This window comes from Haliotis asinina, chromosome 9, assembly GCF_037392515.1.
Source record: "Haliotis asinina isolate JCU_RB_2024 chromosome 9, JCU_Hal_asi_v2, whole genome shotgun sequence".
Taxonomy (NCBI): Eukaryota; Metazoa; Mollusca; class Gastropoda; order Lepetellida; family Haliotidae; genus Haliotis; species Haliotis asinina.
This window is the reverse complement of record NC_090288.1, coordinates 10206114-10220336: the sequence shown is the minus strand read 5'-3', so window position 1 is coordinate 10220336 and position 14223 is coordinate 10206114. Positions and strand designations below refer to the sequence as shown.

Below are 14223 nucleotides of genomic sequence, written 5' to 3'. Positions count from 1 at the left end.
ATACAATCATGTATGTGACCATCTAGCGAGCAAGCAGAGAAAATCAAGCAAGTCAGCAAGGAACGATGTTTCAAGGGAAGACACTCTGAGCAACATCTGTATTGAGTTTACGCATGTGCTGAATGCTGAAAACACAAACCCAGTAGTCCATCACTTGGGTGGGATCTCACTCACTCACTCTACATCGAATGTATGTGCTATGAGTGGGAAAGAACAACCATGTGAAAATCATTGCTTGCATGTTGTCTCATTCACTCGCACACACTTGGGACAGTGGGGTAGGCTTGTGGTTAAGGCGTTCGCTCGTCACACCGAACACCCGGGTTCGATTCCCCACATGGGTACAATATGAAGAGCCCATTTCTGGTGATATTGCTAAACGCGGCGTAAAACCAAGTCCAAATTCCCTCACTGATTCACCCGATCACTCACTCACATCTCTCCTGTTTCAGAAAACGTGCAGTTGTTTACATACCATTACAACGCTAAATACTCTGCACGGACGTTAAACACAACACACTGCTCGTCACAATGAACTTCTCCAGGTAGACGCACACTATATATTGCTGTAGATATGTCGATAACATTCAGCCCTCCAGAATTCATGTAATTCGACACTTATCAGTGCCGTACTTATTGTTGCATAATTACGCGGCTCCGCGTTCAGCTCGACTGACTCACACCGCAAAGCGAGTTTCACATGTTATCATAAACTCCGCCAACCGCACAATGACATTTCAAACAATGAAACCCCGACACGGATCAGATGTAGCATCCCCCGCATCAACATTATAGTCCGCTGAACACTTCTGTCTCAAGGCGAAACCTGCAATCACCTCACGCGCACCACAACATCACCTGTCAACATCTAGAATCCGGGGCTCGCCGCCATATGTGGATTACTGCAACGTTCTCATCTGCGTGAGTTACATTTTTGAAACATTTGAGACTACAGAGTGTATTATCACAGATGTGTAAAGTTCCTAATCCGGGCATCTGAGCTCCTTATCTGAAAAATATCATGGGCGTGTCTATGAAATGTTCTGAATAACGAGAATGTGCTACTCAAGGAATACATTCCTCTTATATTACTGTATGAATGACTCGAGATCGAAACTTAATGCTTTTTGTGAGTAGCATACACCCAAATGACCACCTGACACCGATGGACATTCTCACCATATATTTACACCGAGACTTCGTGTTGTTCGTGGTCTCGACATAAACTATATCGCCATAGCACCTGAGGGTCTCTGAAAACACCTAATGACATATGGCAGAACCTATGACATTTAAAACACATCTCCAATCTCGAACAGTGGATATCTCGACAATGTTTCGATAACTTTACTGACTAGCAATTGAATTGAATGTATTGTATTGTACACTGTGTAGTTTGTTTATTTGTTTTTTTCTGCTGCCGCACAATATATTCCAGTTATACCACGGTGGTCTGTAAATAATCGTCTGGACAAGATAATCCAGTGATTGACATTGTGACCATCGATCTACTTAATTGGGATACAAGGACATTCATCAAGTCGTTATTCGCTTCTTACGGTAAACTGAAGATCAATTCAAAGCCTGACCTTTACGGATACTTTGTACCTTGATTTAGTCGTACAATGGGTACCAGGAAGTATGGCGTTTTTATTTAGCGACTTGCATAATGAGTACAAGTAAGTGTGACTTATTATATTGCAGTTTCACGAGTGTGCTAAAGAATAAGGAATATGTTCCTGTGGTGTTCTATTTCTAGTACGCAGGAACTAATTTACAGTTTCCTCCCACTGTTATTGTGCATATTCACAATCATCCATGCGGGACAGTCCAGTATTCGTATTCCTTGTTGAAATGGCCTTGAGCGTACAAAACATTTGTGATGTCGAGACAGACCGCTCACATTTAGTGTCACTGGATAGCCCAGTGGTTAATACGAAGACCTGAGTTCGAACTTTCACATGGTTGGGATGGTTGAAGCCTATTCTTGATGTTCTTGTGATGTTCATAGAATGCTGTTCACATATTGTTATGGTCTTGTCTGAAGTTCGGCAGATCAAGAATGCTTAGCTACTTACTGACTATCATTCAGCATTAAATCAATTACTGTGAGTACTTTTTCTTACCCATCCTACTTTCATGTGTATCGGGTGATTTAACATAATTCAAATGACGATTGGGTGGTTAGTTTACTGCTTTCTATGACCGCCGAAGCAGACATTTCTAATGCAGGCAAAGGCAAAACAAAAGTACGAACTCCCAGTAGTGATCTGTCTGATTCCATGTGTCGTCATACCCAAGTGTCAAGAATCGATTCTAGCACTATCGCTCTCTCATCTATTTGCTTCGACAGCTGTTGAAATCGCTTATTGTTTTGTAACATATGGATCACTGGTTTCCAGTTTCATACTTACGTGATTTAAGGCGAGTATGTTCATTTCGTTCGGTCCATGCACAGGTGCATGTACACTGTAACCAACATATTTGTAATTGTCGGATAATGGTGGTCGGGGCTTGCAGTGTGTGACAATGTTTCAGTTTGTTTTATCTGTTGTTCATGCTATCCACCACTGGATTTGGTTACTCCTATTTAGATTTACGCATGGCTCCGGTAGGGAAAGACTCGCCGTTGTTGTCTTGTTCTGTTACCCTGTTCTGACAGCTTTCTAGTAACTCTCCATGCAGAAACCTTTCGGGAGATGAAGTCTGACATTTGCAAACAGCAATGAGTGGTAGCTCCACATTCCGCTTACTGCTTGTCCAAATCTGGACACAGCAGCACTTGATATTGTTCGTTAGAATGTACGTGAACTTCATATGATAATTACTACATGCGATCAAGACGAAACTCCAGATTTTCCCTTAAAACATGTGAAACTCACTATCGACAACCAGGCGAAACAGCCGTCCGGGGACTTTCAGTGCCTGTTCCTCAACGATTTATTTCTATTTGTAGCCGACTACAAATTACATTCATTAGTTAGTTCGCTCACTATAGCCTGGAAATCAATTGCACAAATGTTGGAATCGAATTTACCTCGAATTATGTAAGCCCCCTTCATATTAAGTCTGGGGACGTGGTGTAATGCAGTTAAAGATTATGCCCCATAGTGCAAACTCTGTGTTACAAAGGTCCGTCACACTCGTCGTGAAGTACTGTCTTGTTGCTCGCTCAGAGCAGGGCTTGAAGGAGAACACTGTCTTGTTGCTCGCTCAGAGCAGGGGCTTGAAGGAGAACACTGCCTTGGTGCTCGCTCAGAGCAGGGGCTTGAAGGAGACAACTGTCTTGTGACTCACTCAGAGCAGGGGCTTGAAGGAGAACAGTGTCTTGTGGCTCACTCAGAGCAAGGGCTTGAAGGAGTACAGTGTCTTGTTGCTCACTCAGAGCAGGGGCTTGAAGGAGACAACTGTCTTGTGACTCACTCAGAGCAGGGGCTTGAAGGAGAACGCTACCTTGTGGCTCACTCAGAGCAGGGGCTTGAAGGAGACAACTGTCTTGTGGCTCACTCAGAGCAGGGGCTTGAAGGAGAACACTGTCTTGTTGCTCGCTCAGAGCAGGGACTTGAACGCAAACACTGTCTTCTTGCTCGCCCAGAGCAACGGCGAGAGGGCAAACAGTGTCTTGCTGCTCGCTCAGAGCAGAGGCTTGAGGGCACACAGTGTCTTGGAGCTCGCTCAGAACAGGGACTTGAGGGCGAACAGTGTCTTCCTGCTCGCTCAGAGCAGGGGTTTGAGGGCGTACACTGTCTTGCCCGCCCAAAGCAGGCGGCTGAGGCCGAACACTGCCTTGTTGCTCGCTCAGAACAAGGTCTTGAGGGCGTACACTAGAGTGGGTGTCTTGGGTGAAAATGTTAAATACTTATAAGTTATGTTTGTCGATTATAGCAACACCTAACATTCTTAAGACGAAGTGGATCAACCAGTGACCGATGTTATGAGCACAAGTCCACAACGTACGGATTCGTTGCCACGGTATCAACTTTTGTGTCGCCTCCGTGACCGGTGTATCCCCGCGTAGCCCTGTATATATTCGTTTATACGTGCTGAATGCTAGCATTGGTCAGGGATTCGAACCTCAGAATATTACTCGTGGCTTGTTCTCTCCATTTCCGTGCTTTCATGTTGTATCCGAATGGTTATTGTTACCGACCTTCCTTTGATTCCTGCAAGCATGAACTGACAAGCGATATCACTAAAACAATGCTTAAAGCGAGTAACACAAGGCGGACACAATAACAATAACACTGCCGGACACAATAACCCTATACGCTTGAGAAGTCCATTTACCGTCAAATATGTCACCATCAGTTAACAACTTCATGTTTGTTTCATTTTAACACCGTCAAACGTGTTTGCATTCTTCGTTAGATCTGACGGTATTTTCAGTAGAACAGAGACGGTTTAACTCGGGGTGTATAGAACATGATATGCCATTAGTCTCAGAACAGCAACACCTGATGGTAGACAAGTAAATAGGACCTCCCTTGAGCTGTATACAATCACAAAAATGCAACATTATCTTTTTAGCATTTCTTCAAAAGTGATTAAAAATACCCCAACATTCGGAACAATATATAAACGTGCAAATATATGTCTCGGAGGTGTTATATTACCTTATAATATCGTGTGAAGGTAAGCCACGGTACCAGGGAAACCTAATGGATGTTCATGCCATCGCCCACGCGTTTGTGTACTTCAAATTCGAATTTAAAAAAAGAATAGCTAATTCTAATTGCTGTGACATAGCCCTCTCTCCTTCTGTCTCTCTTTCTCTCTGTGTATATATTTAGATAGATAGATTGTTGTATATAAGTATCGAACTGCCTCCTGACCTTGTGAACTGTAGACATGGTTATTGTCAGTCGTTAGCGACGACTCCCGTCGCAGTTCAGCACCTAAAGCCACCATCAACTGCTTTGTTCGTCAATTTTATGGATATTGAATAGTGTATTCGTCTGTGCGCTCTTCTCAACGTTTAAGTGGGTAATCGTCTTGATATGTGTGTCGTTTGTTCGCCAAAAATTGGTGTACACTCTGCTTAGAGTAATTATTTGTCATTAAGTGATGAATCATACAAATGATATGCGGGATGTCTTGTTTACACAGTGTACTGTCGTTCCTGGTTGGGTTGAATTTATACACAGCAATGTATGTATGTATGTATGTATGTATGTATGTATGTATGTATGTGTGTGTGTGTGTGTGTGTGTGTGTGTGTATGTATGTATCCCTGTGTGTGTGTGTGTGTGTGTGTGTGTGTGTGTGTGTGTGTGTGTGTGTGTGTGTGTGTGTGTGTGTTGTTTGAAAAAGATTAGAACGAATTCAACTTAATAGGGCTGTTGGAATGTTATCTTATATCAGCCAGTGAAAGTCCGGATTAGAACTGATGTTCAGGAACCCATGCTTGTCGTAAGAGGCGACTAATCGAGTGGCAAGGCTCGCTGAATTGGTTGACGCATGATAGCGCATCCTAACTGCGAAGATTGATGCTCATGATGTTGATCACTGGATTGTCTGGTCCAGGCGCGATTATTTACAAACCACCGTTCTATGGCTAAAATATTGCTGAGTTTGGCGTCACAAAACAAACAACAGTCATATCATATTGCTGCCCACTGCGGCCTGTAAGAATGAAGTCTTGGTCATTCAAGTCTAGTCTGTCTCACAGTCCCTGAACCACATTATTTTGCCCACTGCCAAGCCTTCTCAGCTGTACTATAGCCTTAAATGAAGCAAGTCTAGATTTCCTCAGGTTCTGAATCTGTGGTCCCCCTGGGGTTCCGTTTCAATTACAATGGGTTTGTCTGCTACTATGAAACTTATATATATATATTCAGAGACTTAGCGTTAGCCTAATACAAGAGCTGTTCGTTACGTGCAACGCCCCATCACTTCGGGTACGATGACATGCATCAACGGAGACTGACCACCGACCCACTAAGTCGCCTTGTACAACACGCTAGGGCTGTTTGAGACCACGTCTTATACAGAATCCTAACGGAGGAAGTGTGTGTGTCAGTTCGACGTCAAGGATGTCCTGTGTGAGGACATTACTCGACATTTGTCACAATAATATCTCTGGGACACAGGTCAAGAGATTCGGGGAGGGACACTAACGACCTGTTAGTAGAGTGGTGTGGGGTTTGGTACACTCACTTCTCACGGACTGTGATGTCACGTGAGCGTGTAGCGCAGAGTCACTATTCAATGTAACTACATCGTTGCCCACCTGTTAAGATAGTGAGAGAGAGTTTAGTTTTAAGTCGCTATTGACAATATTCCAGCTATATCCTGGTTTGGGAACCAGAAATGGACTTCACACATTGTGCTCATATTGGAAATCGACCCCGGATCTTCGGCGAACGCTTTATGATTTATGCTGGTTAAAATATTCTCTATTTTTCATATAACGATAAGAAAAAATCAATATCATAATTAGTGAATATATGTCGAAAATCCGTGTTCTATTGACATTAATTAAAGGTAATGATTATTATTTTTCATTATACGAATAAAGTACCAATAATACCAGTAAACGTCATTCAACAATGTGTGAGTAAGTGAATACTGTTTAAAATGCCGCAATATCATAACACCGTCACGGCGTCATGTTGAGAATTGAACCTGGACCTTTAGTGTGGTGCGTGAACACTGTCACCACTATACTAACCTCACCAAATATAATTTTAGTGATTATAAAAAATAAAAATAAAATAAAAAATAATAACGATAACGTATCATGATTCTGATGCTGCAAGCTTTGAAATGTGGTAGATGACAATAATAACAAATGAAGGTGATACACATGTCCAACAGAAGTGATGATTTGATCGAGCTTGTAAAATCAGACTGTTACTTTCTGTAACAATATTGATTTTGACCGTCGTGTAAATACTTTCTCATCAGAAACCTAAACGTTTTCTATCACTGAACCAGTATGAATGTACATACGAAGGAGAGAAACATACGTTCACACTAGTAACTCATTATAGTCAAGATCCCATTTCACGCTTCGCTTTGTCGCTTGAAGAGGACAGACGTAACTTGAGAGAGACGGAACTCAATTATGCAAGGGTCTATTCAAACCAACACGTTGCGTTTTGAGACATGCTCAATCCAGAACGTAGGTGCATGTCTGTCTGGTGTGTAAAGAACTCCTCCCATTTACTTGTCAAGCTAGTATAAATCGCTCTGCAGCAATGTGTTTGCCGTCGATCCAAGCACCTGGGTCATTTCATAACAAATAGATCTGCCGTAATAAGTAGAAATCCATTTGACCCCACTTCTCGGGTTTAAGTACAACATGCCAGACTGACATGTCCCTGTTTAATAACCAAATGGTCGGCCCCGGGAACAATACTTATGACACCGTCTCTGTATGTTATAATATCTCACATTGCCTCAAACCTATTTCTCAAACTGACAGGTCTAAATTGAAGAAATATGAACGATTAATTGCTACCAGTGGACAGTTAGGTCATAGACACTGGTCAATCGGCCTTCCCGATCAGTACTTCAAACCCAAGAGCAACTACGAAAACTTGTGAGGTCTCTAGTTTGGTGATGAAAGCCGGTGTCATATCAGATTCGACAACTTGTAATACAATTATGTGATAGGCGTTATGGTGTGCAGTACCGCTTGATGTGAGTCAGACGGAGAAACGCTTCTGCCTGTGGTTTCTACCCCGAGGCAAGCGAGAACGCTATGGTTAGCCGAGCGGGCATGTTCACTGGCTAGCCAATTGGATTCCCTTACACCAGGGGCTCCCCGCTCTGTGTTTACTCAATGTTACTTATACATAACTGGTACCAACAACAGCTACAACTCGCGTGTATGCTCCGTGGAGGCGTGAGAGACTTTAAATTAAGTGGTTGTCATATCCGTCTTCGCTGGCTGAGACTACACGTGATTTGGAAGTTCGAAACATTTGATAACACTGTGACGGGATGGTTGTCCATCTGAAGGATTCAGATTCATTGTTTCAGTCAGGATAAACGGTTCCTATTGTGAAGCAGACTGATATATACTTGGATGAGGATGTTATAATCAGCATTATATCGTGTATACCAACGTTGGAGGTTACTGCATTGTGTAGAGCTACCGTGCATGACACTGTTAACTCTCTTGACACTGTCAAATGGAGAACACTGCAGCTGACACTGTTTAGGGTGGATTATATCTTTACAGACTGTGTATATCGACTCTATTTAGACTGAGTCATGGACAACGATAATATTCTGTGTGTGCTAACCTACAGACACTAAAGTAACGAATGCATTGAGGTGGATAACATCTACTGTGTTATATTCGCGACCAAGGATGTGAGTGGTATACGACGTAAAGGATAACGGATAACACTGATCAAGTTATATATCGATAAATGTTCAAGGATAAGTGTCTGGTAATTGATAAATGGATATGCCGTCCACACTGAAGATTAATGCATTGTAAAGAATTTTAATGTGTTACTGACAGCAGTGTGAGGGTTACGTTGATATACCACACAAACTTTAAATGATAATGTTCATAATATACATACAGTTTAAATGATAACTGAATTTTAAAATTTTTAAAATTGTAAAACATATCCGCCTTTTACTCCGTCCTTTTGAAACGAGGATGATATACTGAGCACACTGAGGAAGGATATATCAACTGTATACTTCGTGCACAATACGGATACAGCAGTGATATACAAGTCACAATCTAACGGTGATATCCGGATATAACAGAGACTGATTATGGAAAAACAGGTGAGGAGCTACTCTCAGATTTATGCCGGAAACTGGAACCATGGTCCCAATGTCGTCACCCGGCGCCACCGTGCCCCACCCTTGGTGAACCTCACCCCCAGACTCAGGTCCCTACAGCACGTAGAGACAGGAGGGTACCCCTTATACGTCATATGGGACGAGAGTCCGGTCTCATCAGATCAAGGTAAGCTTAGACCATGCAGAGGATATTGTGAAATACGTTATGTAACATAAGGAATTAATAATCGTGTTTTTTGTAGAACAAACGTATCAATTTTATCAGTTTTCTTCTTGCGTCAGTGACAAATAAAGGGTTTATGATACCCCTCATGCTCATCATGATCGTGTTCGCTAGTTACCCCAAAGAGGTACCCATCTGAACCCTCCGTCACATCGGGCTTTCCTTAATTTAGGTTACACGCCTTTTTAAATATGACAGTGTTAAGGCGGCTTTAAACTCAACGTCACGTTTAATTAATGACTCACGTCCGCTATGGCCAAGTGCTATTGATAACAATGTGCTGCTGCACGTGAAGTGTTTACCCTGCGGAATCACATGAGTGGTAAAAAGTTAATTGTGGTTTTAGAGTTTATAACCATCTATCAACGCCTCCGAATTCGAACTGTTTGACTGTCTGCACGAGAGAACTGGTACACGCTACATAACTGCTGCTCAAATCTAACTCACAGCCATTCCGATACTCCAGACACTGGGTAGCTTTATTTCAATGTTGATTGATAACAATGTTCAATGTTCAATATTCAAAATAGCAATATTGACAAACTTTATAGATAACAGTTTATTATACATAGTGAATACCACTTATGAATCCAGGCTCTTTTACCTTTGTGATGCAGGAATGGCATAATTTACGATGGTGCAAGAATCGGTACCGAAATGTCGCGAAATAAAACGAAATAAAAGTTATATATTAAAAACCTGCCACCAAAAGAAGATGCAAAATATCGTTACTGTTACAACGTAATAGAAAAAATGAAGTATTCTGACAAAAGCGCATTAGGTTTTAATAAAATCCGTTCTATTTCGTCATCCGAGCAACCAAACTACAAATAAAGACCAAAGTTGTTATATTCATCAGTAGTATCTGGGAAACAGTATCTTGATGTATATAGTTGTGTCTGCCAGTTTGTCACTTCCTTTTCTTCACACCACCATCACTAAATCAGACGAAGTTGACTGTTTTACCGGCCCACTCTCTCTTTGTACCAGATGACACCATCAGTCGGGTATGGTATGACACCTTCAGACAGTCTGTGTAATAACTTAAGATGACAGCCGAGTTGGTTGCGTGTCTGGCACTATCATTACATGTCATAATGTACGACGTAAGCGCTTGATGTCGTTTTTTACGATGACAACCGAAACGTTGATGTTTTTGTGTGTCGTACATGGTATCTACGCCATAGAGACTGGCAGTCAATGATAGCATTGCTGTGATTTGGCATGGAATTCACCAGAAAGAATTATAACATACTAAGGTATCCATAACCGAATATATAAGATGACAACGACTGCGATGATGATGACGATGATGATGATGATGATGATGATGACGATGATGATGATGATGATGATGACAACGAGGATGGCGTGGAGGAAGAGGATAATATATGGATTTACAGACTGAATTTGTAATCAAAGAGCCCATTTCATGCGGGGTCTAGTAGTTTCCCAACGTGAACTAGATGAACAAAACCAATGAAAGCTCCTCGTCAGGTTCATATATAGATCTAGTCATAACGTGTAAGTGGGAAATTACTATCTTCGGGATTTAAGACAATTATATAACTTTTGCTCTCCACGTGTTAACTTCCCTTTTATGTTGAGTACTAATTCAGTAGCTAATTCAGTATCTGGTGTCTACAGTTCGCAACTTTTGAGGCGAAAATCATGATTGGTCACAAGTTTGAATTTTTTAATCTCTGTCGGAGATCTCAAAATTGGACACAGCAGTGATCACATTATGTTCATTTCAGTTCCATATTTTGAATTTAATTGACTTGCTCTTGCGTGTGGTTTTGATGGGTGTCATCGCTAAAATAAGTAGGACTCCTTTTGACGCACCTTTGTCATTACCAAAGATGTATATTCACGTGAATATACGTGCTTACTCATAAGCATTTGCTTATGACATAGTCGGCCTCGTGAGATTTCTTTTGAATTTCAAATGATTTGGTTAGTTATATCATTACATATTTTGAATTACATCAGATAATACTAAATCGAAAACTCCTGGACCTTTTGCTTTGTGTTGTTATAATTTATTGAGGCTGTATTAAAACGAATACCGTAACGGTTACTTTTGAGTTTGTGTATATTAATTCATAAATAAACATATAAACAAATAAACGTTTACAGCACGTGGGTGTATTATCCTTTCTTTATTATACTTCCTCGAGGGCGCATTTAGCTCCTAATCCCTAATCCATGTCCAGTAATGCCTGTAAAGTATTTGCATATATGGCTAAGGTAACAGCCAAAACGCCCCACGTGAGCAGCTGTGCCGCATATCTACGAAGCATAAGCGAATAATTGTGGTATGGTCATGCTAGCTTTACATAATCTGATAATCTGTTCTGTCGTAGATATGATTCATATATGTACCGAATGACCCTCAAAACAATGCGTCATATATAATTATAGGTTGCACATTAGTCAATTCCGACTTGGTAATCACTATCGATACAAAACAGCAACAGTTGTGATTTTTGTAAACATGAATCTATCGGTATGCGTGACATATATGCACGACATTCACACAAACGCTTTGTCTCAACCTTCTGAAGTTGGTGGAGCTGGGATAAATACTTGTTCCTCTGGTCTCAACCTTTTGAAGTTGGTGGTGGAGCTGGGATAAATATTTGTTCCTCTGGTCTCAACCTTCTGAAGTTGATGGTGGAGCTGGGATAAATACTTGTCCCTCTGTATCCACTCCGTGGTAGTATATGTTTCAAGGTAGGTGTTAATATTTGCTGTCTCCTGTATGAAACAGAGCGCATTCATGGTGTTGGTGTGAATTTCAGCTTGAATTAGTTGTAAACATGTTATGTTTTGTGTCATGAGGTTGTTACTTACGATGATATGCTTACATTGTTAAAGAACAAACTACTTCTTGAAATATTTGTTTCCTATCGGTTGTATATCCCCAGGGATTAGAGACTGATAATACGGAACTTCGGTTATCTCGATCAACGCGTAGTTCGATCGAGTTTTCCTTGTACATGGTAACACGTGGCTTTCCACAGAAGAAGATAAACCATTCAAGGTTAATGAACTTAATGACTACTGGAATCCCACGCAACCATCAACGCGGCATACAGACAAGGGCACAGATACCAGTCAACACATTATACTAGCAAGGGCACAGATTCCCTTCAACACAGCATACAGACAAGGGCACAGATACCAGTCAACACATTATACTAACAAGGGCACAGATTCCCTTCAACACAGCATACTGACAAGGGTACAGATACTCCTCAACACATCATGCTGACAAGAACACATGTACCCCTCAATACAGCATACTGACAAGAAAACAGATTGACCTCAATACAGCATACTGACAAGAAAACAGATACCTCTCAACACAACATATTGACTCACATCCAAACGGACCTAGTACAATTTCCTCAAAGCAAAGAACGATTCGGCACAACAAATACAGTTCACATCTTTTAGCATGGTCAGAGGATCGAACACTGCGGGCTCTTTATCTGCCCAAGTGATGGTCCAAATTTCGATGATGTCATGCAGGGCTTTGGCTGCGTCTATTGTTGAAAGACATGGGTCGTAACCGAACCGAAATAGAGTGCCGCTCAATGATAAAGGGGTAGTTGAGAGGAATCATTCGTCCATTTGCATACATGCAACCCCATCTAAAAAGAAATATAGAATTCCCTTTTCATACACACACGTAAGAAAACAACACGGTGGCTATAGTTATTGAAAAATCGTCTGTTTCCGCCCAGAAGGTTTTCGCACCTATTCCGCACCCGCTGAACTAGAAATCAGATTTGCTCCACGTCACACACATGTTACACGTTAATTATTTGTTGCACAATCGACCAGGACAATGTTTTTGTATTGCTGCCTTGTTGTTTCACTGGGTGCATCATCTAAAACTGTGCAGGGGGAATGGTGGTATTAGAAACAACGTATAAATCAGTATTTGTGTCGGAGAAATCGATGTCGATCAATGCCGGGCACACCAGACCTGTTGCCTTGCCTGTATCATAAGAGTACAATTTGTTCACAGCTGTGTAAAACTCATATTCAATAACACCATGTTTATTATGTAACACTTTCACGCTGACGTTTGACCTGTTACCTTTAACCTTTAATATTTGACGACGATAACGCAGACTGTTTTATAATTGGCGATCTTCAGTGTTTAATTGAATTGCATCGACATGGAAAACTGCCCAATAGTTTCTCTGATTTACCCATTTCTTTCGTAGGAAACGGTTTAATTGGCTCCAAGAATGGTCCATTTCACGCCACCGTTATTGGCAGAAGTGACAGCATCTGTTTGACAGGCACTACTAATAGCCCAATGAGGATACACATGATTGGTTACCATGGCAATTACGTCCAAATTTGTTCCAAATAAGTACCAGTTTTGGAATGACTGACACCGACAGACACCACTGCGTTTATAATGGAGAATTATTGATCGACTGAAATAAAGTGTGAGGGAAAATGCGCTTTTGTACCGGGGTTGGTGAACATATCTGTTCCGTTGGATACTGTACTCTGTCATTATTGAATGGGTAGTGGGAACAAGTGCAAAGAGGACTTGAAGAACAACTGAGTGAGGAAGATTACGGGAGGTACAAGTGAGTGAGGACGATTGCGGGAGGTACAAGTGAGTGAGGAAGAGTGCTTGAGGTACAATTGAGTGAGGAAGACTGGGAACCTGTATAACCAGAGGCCAGAGTATGTTGACAGGGCGATTAAACTTTGAGGAACATGTTGTTTATGCTTTTTCCACACTGTGATGAAAGCAGACAAATGACACCGCTTATTAAAGTCACCCTAGAAGGTGAGAGAAAGGCAACCCAAACTCGCCCATAAACGCAACCAATAGTTTAGCCAATGAAACAATGATCTATCGGTATACGTTAGCTTGTTAGGTATATATTGATCAACCGGGATCAAGAAAAAAGTCTCTGAAGTTCAAATTGCAAACTTTAAGACATGTTTATATTTTTTATCATCGTCAACGATAATGACGCTGAGTACATCACTAAAACTAGCAACGCCCTCTGAGAATCAGCCCTGTTTGCTTGTCGATATACAATGAATGCCTCATTCATATAAAGTCATTGTAACCTCAACATGGACGACTCTTGGTCCTGTGTCATATTTCCCCTTTTAAGATCACTCATCATTCGTTCAGTATATATCCAGTCTTATTGGGAAAGATTTGAAATAGATATGGTTAT

General features: G+C 41.3%; 1 protein-coding gene across 1 annotated transcript in view; it reads left to right on the top strand.

Annotated features, from left to right (window-relative positions):
- Positions 1-8698: 8698 nt before the first annotated feature.
- The window catches only part of LOC137295787 (rho guanine nucleotide exchange factor 12-like), a 172775-nt gene continuing 167250 nt past the window's right edge, over positions 8699-14223 (top strand). The window contains exon 1 of the mRNA XM_067827330.1: positions 8699-8938. Within this exon, the coding sequence (XP_067683431.1) occupies positions 8743-8938 (196 nt within the window). The 5' untranslated portion in view covers positions 8699-8742. The remainder of the gene's footprint in view (positions 8939-14223) is intronic.